Source organism: Aspergillus aculeatinus (genome assembly GCF_003184765.1).
Source record: "Aspergillus aculeatinus CBS 121060 unplaced genomic scaffold BO66scaffold_6, whole genome shotgun sequence".
NCBI classification, from domain to species: domain Eukaryota; kingdom Fungi; phylum Ascomycota; class Eurotiomycetes; order Eurotiales; family Aspergillaceae; genus Aspergillus; species Aspergillus aculeatinus.
This window is the reverse complement of record NW_020291475.1, coordinates 801,883-813,404: the sequence shown is the minus strand read 5'-3', so window position 1 is coordinate 813,404 and position 11,522 is coordinate 801,883. Positions and strand designations below refer to the sequence as shown.

Sequence of the window (11,522 nt, the reverse complement as noted above, 5' to 3'; positions counted from 1 at the left end):
TCTGCTGTTCTGGTTCTTCACTGTTCACTCCGATCTCTGCCTTTGCTCTCTCTCTCTCTCTCTTCCCTTCCACTCTCTTTCTCTTCCTCTCCAGCAGGTTTAATTCCCAATTCCGCATTTCTTCCACTCCACTTCCACCAACACTACCACCACCACCACTACTACTTCCACTTCCACTTCCACTTCTCCGATCTTCCCACACTATTCCTCCAACCCCTCCCTCGCCTCCGATCTTCCTACTCCCTCATACAACAGACTAAATCCTACAGATCACATCCCTCACACCCCCCCCCCCGCATTTTCTCATTCGTCACGTTCACGATCACGATCACGATTATTCTTCCTTGACTTCTCTTCTCCTCTCTCTTTTGGACCGAAAGTTCTTCCCCTCTTGCCGCTCCGTTCGCCCCAGTTTGAACCTAATTGAACCTAATCTCTAAACCCTGCCTACACCTTTCTCCGCCTATACTGGCCTCATTGTTCGATCCTCCTCTTCGTGTTCTCGGGTTCCTATTCTTCTGTACTATTTCGTCACCCCCGCCCGATCCTGTCTGCCTCTGCCGGTGACCGCTCGTTTTTTTTCTGAGCTGTCTCAGTAGCCAGTACATCCATGGATAACGCAAACCTCTGGACCCGCAGATCTAAGTATGTTACGAGTTCGCGCTTGATGATTTACCTTGGCCGCTTGGCGAGGTCGAGATAAAATTGAATAGAACTAACAGTATGTTCTCATGCAGCGCTTCCAAGTTGTCTCTGTCGATGACAGGGTCGGACGGCGCTAGAGTTGAACTTCCCCGCGCCTCGAAACGGTTTGGCCCAGATAGCTCCCACGGTGGTCGATCCAACCCTTTCAACGCCCTGTCGCCTCTATCAGGCGGCGTCTCTTCTCCTTCGACAAACGCCTCCTCCGCATTCGGTCTGGGCTCCGGTGCCTTCGCGTCTTTCGGAGCCCCCAAGACTCCCGGAGCTTCCGACGTCAAGACCCCTGGGTTCGAGAAACGGGAGAACCCTGTCGACCAGGAATTGACGGCGGAAAGCGCCAAAGCCAAGGCCGCATTCGCGATCAAAGAACATCCGCTCAAGTCCACATGGGTGATTTGGTACCGCCCGCCGACCCCTAAGTATTCCGATTACGAAAAGTCCACCGTCCCCCTCGCCGCGATATCCTCGGTGGAGAGCTTCTGGTCGGTCTACTCACACCTCAAGAGACCATCTCTCCTTCCTACCGTCTCCGATTACCACATCTTTAAGAAGGGCATCCGTCCTGTCTGGGAGGACGATGCCAACAAGAAGGGTGGCAAGTGGGTGGTGCGGTTGAAGAAAGGCGTGGCGGACCGGTACTGGGAGGACCTGCTCCTGGCTATGGTTGGGGATCAGTTTGCGGAAGCGGGCGACGAGGTTTGCGGAGCTGTCTTGAGTGTGCGCAGTGGGGAGGATGTGCTGAATGTCTGGACTCGGATTGATGGGGGACGGAACATTAAGATTCGGTATGTTCGTTTCGAAATTCCCAAGGTTCTTGGACTAACCCGATCGACTGCAGCGAAACTATCAAGCGTCTACTCAACTTCCCCACCGACACCAACATCGTCTGGAAGAGCCACGACGACAGCATCGCTCAACGCTCGGCGATCGATCAGGCTCGCCAGGATAAGGCCGCTGGTAGCACCGGGCACCACCATCACCACCATCACCACAATAACAACCAACAACAACATCACCATCAGCAGCAGCAGCAGCAGCTGCTGGGGGGAGATCGACGACGAGCCCCGACGACGGCTAGCGAGGAGTCCGACCACAAGGGCAAGGCCGCTTTGTCTTGATCGCCATGCTTTATTCTTCTCTCTCTTTTCTCATTTCTCTCTTTTCAGCCAGCCTGGGTCATATGGGTCCTGTATAGTAAAAAAAGGAAACCTTTTTTTTCTTTCCACGCAAAACTCATTGGGACGAATTGGGATCGGGGGCATTTGGGGCGAACATTGCGTCTGATCTGATTTTCTATCTTACCTTTTTATTGTCCGGAGGGTGTTGGTGTCGCATTGTTTCTCTTCTATTCTCACTAGTTTCGAATGTCACGCGAGATGCTACGCTACGCTATGCTATGCTATGCCATCTGATGTTATGATCTGGGATGGGTTTTGTGGACTGTGGGATATGGTTGTCAAATGTGATGGGATGAAGATATGCGTTAGTAACTACTGGAATTACTGATGATTTGAGTCTTCCGTACGAATATATTCGAGTATTTACACACTTGTGCCCTGCATGCTATGACGCAAAATATTTCCAGGATCACTGTGCTATATGCTGCTTGCTCCTCTTGAGCCGAAGCTATAGCGAATCAAGAAGATACAGACCGGTCTATTCAATACGCATTTTATCATGTAGTCTATGCTACAACTACCGTATTTCTCGGTAGTGCATCCGCAACAACTGGGTTGGTTTCATGAGCCCGGTCAAGATCTGCGATAAGATAGATCTCGCCCCCCCGAAAACACTTCGGATGCATGCATCCAAGCGGTTTAGGGTTAGTGGCAGACGGGGGACCGACTCACCGAGTAAGTACAAGTACGTGGATGTGAGCTGTCATAGATTGAGGGTCTGGTGGGTTTGTTGGTTCAGTATACTATTCTTGGGGAATGTTTGAATGGGTTGTTATTCTAGCCTTCAAGGCTAAAACATGAAACTTAGGGCTGAGATGCATTCTTTGTATAGTTACAGAAAATAGTACCTTGGAGCTCGGTTTAGCGTAGAGAATGACTTATGCGTTCAACTAAGTTGAGTTAATGTTAGTTACTGGTTAGTCTGGTCTAGTGCACACAGGATGACCGGAATAATAGTGCCATGCTGCCAGTGGCTCCGTGCCCCGTGGTGCAGTAATGCATCCTTCCGGCGGGAGTTGATTAGGGGAGATAAAGGGAGGGAAGCAGGCTAATTAAGGAACAAAAAAAGGAGGGAAAGGGCAAAAGAAAGAAAAAAAAAGACAAGAAAAAAAAAAAACGGTGCCCCAGTTGGCAGTTCCACCAAGCGGTGGGCAGAAACTCCCTCCCTTCCCCTCCCCACCGCCTTTCCTCTCTCCCCCCATTATGATGCGACTCTTGTCACTGTCAATTCAAACTCCCCTCTTCGTCCTGCGGCTCTGCAGTTTTTTTTAAAACAGAGTTATGAAAGCTCTTTGTAACCGTTCGGTCGCGCAATGACCATTGCTGGGAAGTTGTCCCGCTCCTTGAGATTCCCATTCTATTTTAGTCCCCCCGCGCCGCCTTGCACACCTTCCAGCCGGAACTCATACACGGTGTGCTGCGCTGTGCTTTCTTGTCTGCCTCCTCCACACTGCCCTCCGCTATCCGATGCGATTTTCCGCTCCAATTGACGGACTAAGACGTCCGTTGCATCATTGTGATTTTCTCAACGGGATCTGAGTCTTGAGAAGGCTTCCTACCGTACGTTTTGATTTTATAGCAACCAAAGACCCAATTTTTTTTCTCTTATCCGGGGAGGAGGATGGTTCGTTCGTAAGTACAAGCAGCCGCACATGTTCTCGGTATATCCGCACATGCGGAACAACGGGCTAATGCCGCAAGATACAACCAGACCCGACGACAAGCCCATTCGCCCCCACTACAACAATCAAGCAACTTTAGAAGACGAGATAAGACTCTTCCCCAGCAACTTACGGTACGCGCGGGCTCAAGGCTCAATGAGTGGATTGATACAGCGCTAATACATGCTTGCGATCTAGATCAGATGAGCCCAATGGAGTACCCATAATCCCCGGACAAACCATGCCGAAGAGAAAAAAGATAGGGGTGAGTTTGTTTCTCCTTGACGTTCTGGATCGCATAGTTGAGATCACCCCTGCTGACCTTTTTTCGTCTCCTTGGACGTGAAGGACTCCCCTTTCAAGATCGTGGATCGGATATCGGGCAAGGCCCGACAAAGTGGACCAGTCCGTGCCAGCAAGAAGGAGATCCGTCCCCACGAGACTCACCCGTATGAAAGGCCGACCAAACGTCCCCGTCATCGCGCCGCCCCGGAGCCGTCACGGTCTGGAAGCATTCTCGGCCTCGTCGACAAGGAGACCGATGCGCACCCCGCGCTGGATACCTCTCCCCCTACCACACACCCGTCACGTATGTCTCCCACCTCGAGCCACCGATCAGCCAGATTGAGGAAGACGCGGAATAACTTATTTGCCCTGGAAGAGTTTCGCGGTGTCGAGAAGAACGTCAAACCCCCGCAGCAGCAGCAGCAGCAGCAGCAGCAGCAGCAGCAGCACAGGAAGGGCAATGCTAAGCACGGCAAGAAACATCCCGCCCTGACTACTCGGCCCGACGATACCCGCGAGGAACGCTTCACGGAGGATGCCGCGGCTGAGAGGCGTCGTCGAACCTCCTCGGATGATGGTGGCTTTTCCAGGATCGACGGCTCGAAGCGTGCGCCCAAGCACGAGGTGTTCCGGGGTGTGGAGATTTCGCCATCCAAGAATCGCAATCCTGGTAAAGGTGTACTGGCTCGTTCACCTCGTCAAAACGGCCTGGCTTCGCCTGCGAGGATGAGAGAGCAATCCGAGTCACAGGACAGTCCGGACGAGTTGCAAGTCACGGTCGAGGTGCGCCGGAGTAAGACAGTTGCGGGAAAGGGCGAGAATGATAAGCAGGTAGCCCTGGGGAAAGAGCACCGACAATCGTCACCGGCCGATATCCAACACACGGTTTTTACTCCTTCCAAAACCAAGCGCGGATGGAAGGGGAAGAAGCAGAAGTACACTACTAATAAAGCAGCCTCCACTACAAAGTCGTTTGGGATCATCTATGCCCGCTTTGGGTCTATTGAGCAGCATGCTGATCAAAGAAATGGTGCTGAGCTTTGCATGGACCTCGAGCGAGGGGTTATCTTGTTGCATAACCAAAAGGACCCGGCAGAATGCTTTGAGCTCCCTTTGAGTAAAGTCACCAAGGCCATCGGGGGGGTTCCTCCGAGTGGCAAGATCAGACTCTTCTTGTCTAAGATGGAAGGGCTCGATCAGAAGTTAGACCTAGAGCTTTCTTCGGCCGAAGAAAAAGAAGGATTCTCCGATGGTCTCCGGGGTTGGAATATCGAGCCGTTGCTGCAGGACGAGTATGTATACTGTCACCCTCTCGGATGGGCTCACGCCAAATGCTAACTGCATCAAGGGCCTGGTTGGAGAAAGCCTTTCACACTCACGATAGAGAACTAAAACAACACTCTTATGGACTTAAGAGACCGTTGCCTGCAGGTCCGCAGAGAGGTACTGAGAATTCCGCGTTGCCGGTCAAAAGAATGCGACTCTCAGACTCTCTGCAAGACGAAAGAGGAAACCCCACAGTCACCGCCCCTCGGGAACTTCCCGGCCCCTCCAATTCTGCAGCTGCAGCCAAGTCCTCCCCGTCTTCACCGGACGTCAGTCCTCGTGCATCCAAACTATCCTCCGCTTGGAGTGTGCAGATCCCCGTAAAGATTCATACTTCGCCGACACTTCCAGCGTCCAATCGTCAGACTAGAGCCATGTTACGTCGCCTTCCGTCGACCACCACCATCGTGAGGTGAGCCTTACTCCGTCCCTGTTGTTTAGGCAACTGATCCACTGACTACCTGAAGTGATGACGACGATGAAGCAGACCAGTCAACCCAGTCACAGTCCGATGGACCTGTGAAAAAGTGGCATAAGTATGTAATTATCTGCTGTCACCATGAGGTGATTCTGACTCTTCATTAGACCCCTTGTTTACCCCCGATTCGGGAAGAAAAAGGCCGAGGTCAACATGCAAGACCGTGACCGACTTCGCAAAAATGACGAGTTCCTGAACGACAATCTCATTGAATTCTACATCCGCTTTTTACAGGAACACCTCAGTCGAACGAACGAAGATGTGGCCAAGAGAGTATATTTCTTCAATTCGTTTTTCTATGACACTCTCATGAATGTGCCGCGGGGGAAGAAAGGCATCAACTACGACGGCGTGCAGAAATGGACCAGGAACGTTGACATCTTCAACCACGATTTCGTCGTCGTGCCCATCAACCAACATGCCCATTGGTATGTTGCCATCATATGCAATTTACCGAATCTGCAGGACCTTGCCGATCCGCAGGTCTACGATGAGCCACTGTCCAGCCAGGTACAGTCCTCGTCTCAGTTAGGCAGTCAGGTCCAGGAGATACCGGAAACTCCTCCGCCCGAGGTTCCTCGCACTGCAGAAGGGGCGTCGATAACTCCCGATGCCGAGCCTGCGAAGGAAGAACAGACTCGCCATTCGCTGGCTTCGATGACCTTGGCCGACGAACCCCCCAAGAACGCTTCCAAGGAGGGGACGCCGGTGGAGGAGTGGCCCGATCGCGAGGAGCTTTCGTCTATTCCTGTGCAGGCCTTCCCCAAAACTCAGACGGAGCAGCCGTCGTCGCAGACAGCTTGTTCGCAAGACGCCGTCAAGGCCGCGGAGGCTGCCAAGGCATCGCGAAAACAGGCGACGAAGCGGACGAGCAAAGTCGACGTCACCCAACCCACCATCATCACCTTCGACTCGTTAGGCGTGACTCGCAGTCCTACCTCCCGGATCCTGCGCGATTACCTGTACGAGGAGGCGAAATCCAAGAAAGGCGTCGAGATCAACACGAAGCTCATTCGAGGCATCACGGCTCAGAAGATCCCGCTGCAGCCCAACTACTCCGACTGCGGGTTGTATCTCCTGGCGTACTTGGAGAAATTCGTGCAGGACCCGGACACGTTCATCCGGAAGATACTCCAGAAGGAGGACGGCGACTGGCCACCGCTCAAGTCGGGACATCTCCGCAAAAGACTGCGCAAGTTTCTCGACGCGCTGTATGATGAACAGGAGCAGATGAGCAAACAGGAAAGTAGTGCCAAGGAGACCATGGCGGATCGCAAGCCGATCTGTTATCTGTTAGGGTCTCCTTGGGCATCGCCGGAAGCGCAGCGTGGGGTGGAGACGGAGTCGCTGGTGAAAGCGACCGGGAACCAGACTATGCAGTCCCCGTCTCGGGCGCCTGAGCAACGACCAGATCCAGAGTCACCGACGAAAGCTGCGGTCTCGAAGGATGATGTTCAAGTCAGCGAACAGAAGGATGAGACGGCGGGCGTGAAGGATCACGAAGAACGGGAGGCGGCAGACGAAGTTCGTCTAGTGACATCTACGAAGGACGAGACGGGCCCGTCTGGTCCGCACCCGACTCGGCAGGAAGTTATCGAAGTTCCGGACAGTCAGGAGCCGGCTGCATCCTTGAAGGCGAAGTCGGAGACCACGCGGCCAGTAACCCCGGTTCCATCGCCGTCCAAGGTGATATCGGAGGTCAGCAAGAGGTATACACCGCTCCATCTGTCTGCCGCGGCCACGGAGTCGGATAGTATGATGGGTAACAAAGACGGTGGGGCTGTGCCAGACACGGTGGTTGAGACCCAGGTTCCCGGGACACTTTCGAAGTCGTTGCTTGTCAAAGACAGTCCGTCTAAGAAATGATGACTGCGTGTTGCTGATGGCATCGGAACTTAGGCCTGCTTGTCAAAGACAGTCCGTCTAAGAATGATGAAGACTGGTTGCTGATAGCATCGGAACTTAGGCCTGCTTGTCAGAGACAGTCCGTCTAAGAAATGATGACTGCATGTTGCTGAGAAGCATATATCTGGATTTTCCCTTTTGTTGTTTTGATATTGCATTTCGATCTCTCTGGCGTTCGGGACATTGTGGGATACATTTAGCAGTAGCATAGATACCAGATACCAAGCTTGCTTGCATTTGTGTGCGATGTGGGGGTGGGGGTTTGTTTCAATGTACATGACTTATGATTATGGTTCGAACAGAAGACACAGATAGATCGACTTCTCTATAAGGTCTACTCGTAATATCTTGAGTGTCACCAATCCCGCTCATCCGCCTCGACCCACCAAGCCATCTTATCCCTCTTGAAGGCCTCGAAATCCCACTCGGCATCCTCCAACCGCTCCCTCCCGGCCGTCCAGACATACGTCAGCGCCTCGACTTCTGCTTCTGCTTCTACTTCTGCTTCTGCCCCGTCAGGTGCAGTGGCAGTGCCCTCCAATCCCTCCACCCCCACCCGTACATCCTCCTCCTCATCCCCAACCCCATTAGCCTCGTGCCCCTCCCCCTTAACCCTAACCTTGACCTTGACCTTGACCTTGGTATATTCATCCCCCTCAAACAAATCCAACCGATAAACATCCCCCTCCGTCAGCCCGGTCACCAACGTCCCCAGCACCGAGGCGGAGCTTGCATCTGCGTCAGTTCCAGCTTTACCCGCGTCCCTGGGAAGTGCTGCTGCTGCTGCCACGCCTTCCTCCCCCTCCCCTACCCCCATGCCCCCGCATGATGAAACTCCCCCGGAGCCAGAGCCAGAGCCAGAGCCCCCAGCCACGGCCACAATCCCCGGATAATCGGCGTGCCGCACCCGGTGCCGCCGGTAGTTGGGGAGGACCGCCGGCTGGATGGTGAGGTACGCTCGTTGCCAGGGTTCCGGTGTGGCGCGGCCGTGGATTACTCGGTGCAGGATTTGGGGGGACATTAGGGTTCCTTGGGGTTGATTAGTCTTGTCATGGTATGGGGATTATGGGGGTTAGTTAGGGTGCTGGGATGAGAGGTGGACGTACCGTAGAAGAAGAGGGTGTTGTCGCCCATTTTGGGTTGTACTAGGTAGGTACTGTTGGTAATGGTGGTGGTGGAGGGCTGCTTGTTTATGTTGTGTGGTGTATATAGCTGATAAGGTGTAGTGTATGTTTTGTGTTCGGGGATAATTCTTGGATCTGGATTGAGTTTGAGTGGTGATCTGAGGGAGAGTGTGTAAGTACAATACTTGAAGATATTCTATCCTGTGTAGATGTCAATGGACGTGCAGATGGAACGGAAGGAGGGGTGAGTTACTAGCTGAGGTAGTGCTCCAGATACCCGGCCCGTGGATATCCTCATACAAAACAACCTTATCGATAAGCCACGAGTCTATCCTCCCCACTAACCCCATTCAGCCGCGATCCCCTGCTCACCAGCCACAATCTCCGAGCTCCGCTCCCGTGGAGAAAAGGCCCAGGTGGCTTTCTTGTTGTTGTCATTATCATCATCACTATCGCTTTTCGGCAACCGGCAACCGGCAACCAGCAACCAGCAATCCCACTCGGATTGTTGTCTTCCTCCCTTATAGGGAACTGTCCTCTTTTTACATCATTAATGCTCGCCGGAGAACAATGCACTCGACCCTCAACCGCGCCCAAGCCGTCTTCGGCTTCTTCACCACCGTCGCGCTCTTCGTCGCCGGGCTGGCCGCGCTCTCCGTGCTGCTGTTTCCGACGGACGGGGTCACGTCGCAGGTCAAGCTGCGGGATGTCAAGGTGTATGTCGGACCCTATCCAGACCGGGGATATATCTAGCTAGCTAGCTAGCTAGCTAGCACACCTCCATTTCATTTACCTCCGCGGAAAGCTTCACCCCCAACAACCAACAGCGAAGCTAACCAACTTGCCCACAGAACCAAAGGCCGTCCGCATTACTACTCCACCCGGAAGGAAGAGTACGCGCAGCTGCGCTTTGATCTGGATGCTGGTGCGTTGCGTTACCCCCCACCCCTTCCTTAGTCCACAATTGTGGCCAGACGCTTTGGGATCAGCTAGAGGAAAGAAGGCTAGCTCCTCGATGCGCACACACACAACACACACAACAAACACAACACTAACCCCGAGAAAAAGATCTAACCCCCCTCTTCAACTGGAACACCAAACAACTCTTCGTCTACGTCTACGCCTCCTACCCCTCCGACCCGACCAATACCTCCTCCGCCGCCACCTCCCACGCCGTCGTCTGGGACACCATCATCTCCGCCCCGCAATCGGCCTACTCGTTCGACGCGCTGAAGGAGCGGTTCTTTGCTCCCAGTCCCAAGACCAAGACCAGGAGTAAAAGCAAGGCCGGGAGCAGGAAGCCCCCTGCCACGAAGGCGAAGGCCCAAGCGCAAGCCCAACCAGGCATCCTGAGGCTGCGCGACCAGAAGGCCAAGTACCAGATCGGGGATGTGTCGGGCAGGATGGCCGAGCGCCAGAATGTCACGCTGGCCGTGGGGTGGAATGTGCAGCCTTGGGTCGGGGCGCTGTGGTGGAGTCCGGGGTCCGGGAGCGTGCCGCGCACCCAGGGCGGGGTCGGGGTTAGTGAGGTGTTTGGGTTGCCTGCTTTGAGGAGGGCTGGTGGTGGTGCTGCTGCTGCGCAGCAGGGGCAGGGGCAGGGGAAGAAGACTGCTGTTTAGGGTTGGGTTTGTTTTGTTGGTTCTCGGATTCAATAAAAGGATTCATTAGGTTATGTCGTATTCTGGCTTCGTCGGTAACAGTAAGGTAACAGTAAGGTAACAGTAAGGTAACAGTAAGGTAACAGTAAGGTAACAGTAAGGTAACAGTGCAAGTATAAGGATAAGGATAGCATGGATCATATCCCCCCCACCCAATTTCCTCAAATCGTCGCTAGCGATTCGCCTAAGAACAAAACTTCATGCATGATCCCTATCACCATCCACCAGACCAGACTCCCCTAGTCCAACTACCACCCACCGCTCCGCAACCCCGGCCCCAGCTTAAATCGTCCCATACCCCGCCTGCTGCTGCTGCTGCTGCTGCTGCTGCTGACGGTGGTGGTGGTGGTGATGCGCCCCCCGCTGAATCCGCTCCGAATACACCCCCGGCGCGCGGCGCGGCGCCACCGCATCGGAATTCCGGTAGTAGACGTACTCCAGGTAGAAGGCGTGGATGTGGCCGGGTAGGTAGCTGGTGAGATTGAGATTGAGATTTAGTTTGAGATTTGGGTTGAAAGGGGAGGGGGGGGGCAACTCACCCCAGAAGCGTCAGCAACAGGTTGATGAAGAAATCGGCGCTGCAGCCGGAGATCAGGAAGACGCCGAGGGGGGGGACTTTTGTAGTATGTTAGTTGTTGCTTGGGTTGGGGTTTGGATTGGGCTGGGTGGGTGATGCGTACTGAAGATGGTGATGAGGATGAGGCAGAGCATGGAGCATGTTCCGGCCATTTTGGCTGGATTGTTGTTGATGGATGGGTTTGTGTTGTTGTGTGGTGAGTGTACTGTAGTTAAGCACGAAAGCGCACGGTTGATTTCACTCGTTTGGTGTTGGTGTTGGTGGTGCTGCTGGTGCTGCTGGTGCTGCTGACCGTCTCGAGATACGTTCCCAGAAAACTCAACCCCAGGATCAGGAACAGGAGCAGGAATATATAGACGGGGATGTTGTCGTCTTGGGCGGAGTTGAGGCGCTTCATTTCTTTTTTTGTCTTTGTGGTTTTTGGTTTTTTTTGTTTTTTGGGGCTAGCTGGCTGGCCCTGTCGTAAGGCAAGAACTAGATGGCTGTCGACGTCACTGGGACGGGATACTCGTAGTACAATCCTAGGTACTGTTTATAGGGGAAAGTATAGATGGAGGTCACTGACAGGGTGGATTGGTATGTGATGGCACTACCGGCAAGGGGACAACATCCCTGGTTTGACGTCATG

General features: G+C 53.7%; 5 protein-coding genes across 5 annotated transcripts; 3 read left to right on the top strand and 2 right to left on the bottom strand.

The window, feature by feature from the left end:
* Positions 1–479: 479 nt before the first annotated feature.
* On the top strand, positions 480–1,956 carry BO66DRAFT_206086 (eukaryotic translation initiation factor 4E). The gene is made up of 3 exons (XM_025642558.1): positions 480–645; positions 738–1,487; positions 1,541–1,956. The coding sequence occupies exons 1-3, from the start codon at positions 611–613 to the stop codon at positions 1,818–1,820; spliced, it is 1,065 nt and encodes a 354-aa protein (XP_025507605.1). The 5' UTR covers positions 480–610; the 3' UTR covers positions 1,821–1,956.
* Positions 1,957–3,096: 1,140 nt separating this feature from the next.
* Positions 3,097–7,842, top strand: BO66DRAFT_206072 (SUMO protease ULP2). Its single transcript, XM_025642557.1, has 7 exons — positions 3,097–3,512; positions 3,592–3,675; positions 3,740–3,806; positions 3,890–5,118; positions 5,175–5,564; positions 5,620–5,688; positions 5,738–7,842. The coding sequence occupies exons 1-7, from the start codon at positions 3,502–3,504 to the stop codon at positions 7,494–7,496; spliced, it is 3,609 nt and encodes a 1,202-aa protein (XP_025507604.1). The 5' UTR covers positions 3,097–3,501; the 3' UTR covers positions 7,497–7,842.
* Positions 7,843–7,890: 48 nt separating this feature from the next.
* BO66DRAFT_366937 (gamma-glutamylcyclotransferase family protein) lies at positions 7,891–8,881 on the bottom strand (the record flags this gene model as incomplete). The annotated part of the gene is made up of 3 exons (XM_025645272.1): positions 8,642–8,881; positions 8,410–8,564; positions 7,891–8,331 (listed from the first exon to the last, which is right to left on the bottom strand). Exons 1-3 carry the CDS (start codon positions 8,667–8,669, stop codon positions 7,891–7,893), a joined length of 624 nt encoding a protein of 207 aa, XP_025507603.1. The 5' UTR covers positions 8,670–8,881.
* Positions 8,882–9,102: 221 nt separating this feature from the next.
* On the top strand, positions 9,103–10,285 carry BO66DRAFT_388898 (signal peptidase complex subunit SPC3). Its single transcript, XM_025646670.1, has 3 exons — positions 9,103–9,375; positions 9,511–9,584; positions 9,728–10,285. Exons 1-3 carry the CDS (start codon positions 9,230–9,232, stop codon positions 10,276–10,278), a joined length of 771 nt encoding a protein of 256 aa, XP_025507602.1. The 5' UTR covers positions 9,103–9,229; the 3' UTR covers positions 10,279–10,285.
* A 32-nt stretch (positions 10,286–10,317) lies between these two features.
* BO66DRAFT_388897 (YqaE/Pmp3 family membrane protein) lies at positions 10,318–11,511 on the bottom strand. The gene is made up of 3 exons (XM_025646669.1): positions 10,998–11,511; positions 10,857–10,932; positions 10,318–10,789 (listed from the first exon to the last, which is right to left on the bottom strand). The coding sequence occupies exons 1-3, from the start codon at positions 11,044–11,046 to the stop codon at positions 10,600–10,602; spliced, it is 315 nt and encodes a 104-aa protein (XP_025507601.1). The 5' UTR covers positions 11,047–11,511; the 3' UTR covers positions 10,318–10,599.
* Between the last annotated feature and the right edge of the window lie 11 nt (positions 11,512–11,522).

What these genes read in the sequence shown, in the direction of transcription:
- BO66DRAFT_206086 (XM_025642558.1), top strand. Translation starts at nt 611, where the DNA reads ATGGATAACGCAAACCTCTGGACCCGCAGATCTAA. An exon ending in CTCTGGACCCGCAGATCTAA is followed by an intron (nt 646 to 737) that starts GTATGTTACGAG and finishes GTTCTCATGCAG; the next exon opens with CGCTTCCAAGTTGTCTCTGT. An exon ending in GGACGGAACATTAAGATTCG is followed by an intron (nt 1,488 to 1,540) that starts GTATGTTCGTTT and finishes GATCGACTGCAG; the next exon opens with CGAAACTATCAAGCGTCTAC.
- BO66DRAFT_206072 (XM_025642557.1), top strand. An exon ending in CGAAGAGAAAAAAGATAGGG is followed by an intron (nt 3,807 to 3,889) that starts GTGAGTTTGTTT and finishes TTGGACGTGAAG; the next exon opens with GACTCCCCTTTCAAGATCGT. An exon ending in TCGACCACCACCATCGTGAG is followed by an intron (nt 5,565 to 5,619) that starts GTGAGCCTTACT and finishes GACTACCTGAAG; the next exon opens with TGATGACGACGATGAAGCAG.
- BO66DRAFT_388898 (XM_025646670.1), top strand. Translation starts at nt 9,230, where the DNA reads ATGCACTCGACCCTCAACCGCGCCCAAGCCGTCTTCGGCTTCTTCACC. An exon ending in AAGCTGCGGGATGTCAAGGT is followed by an intron (nt 9,376 to 9,510) that starts GTATGTCGGACC and finishes ACTTGCCCACAG; the next exon opens with AACCAAAGGCCGTCCGCATT. An exon ending in GCGCTTTGATCTGGATGCTG is followed by an intron (nt 9,585 to 9,727) that starts GTGCGTTGCGTT and finishes CCCGAGAAAAAG; the next exon opens with ATCTAACCCCCCTCTTCAAC.
- BO66DRAFT_388897 (XM_025646669.1), bottom strand. Translation starts at nt 11,046, where the DNA reads ATGGCCGGAACATGCTCCATGCTCTGCCTCATCCTCATCACCATCTTC. An exon ending in CATCCTCATCACCATCTTCA is followed by an intron (nt 10,933 to 10,997) that starts GTACGCATCACC and finishes ATACTACAAAAG; the next exon opens with TCCCCCCCCTCGGCGTCTTC. An exon ending in CTGTTGCTGACGCTTCTGGG is followed by an intron (nt 10,790 to 10,856) that starts GTGAGTTGCCCC and finishes CAATCTCACCAG; the next exon opens with CTACCTACCCGGCCACATCC.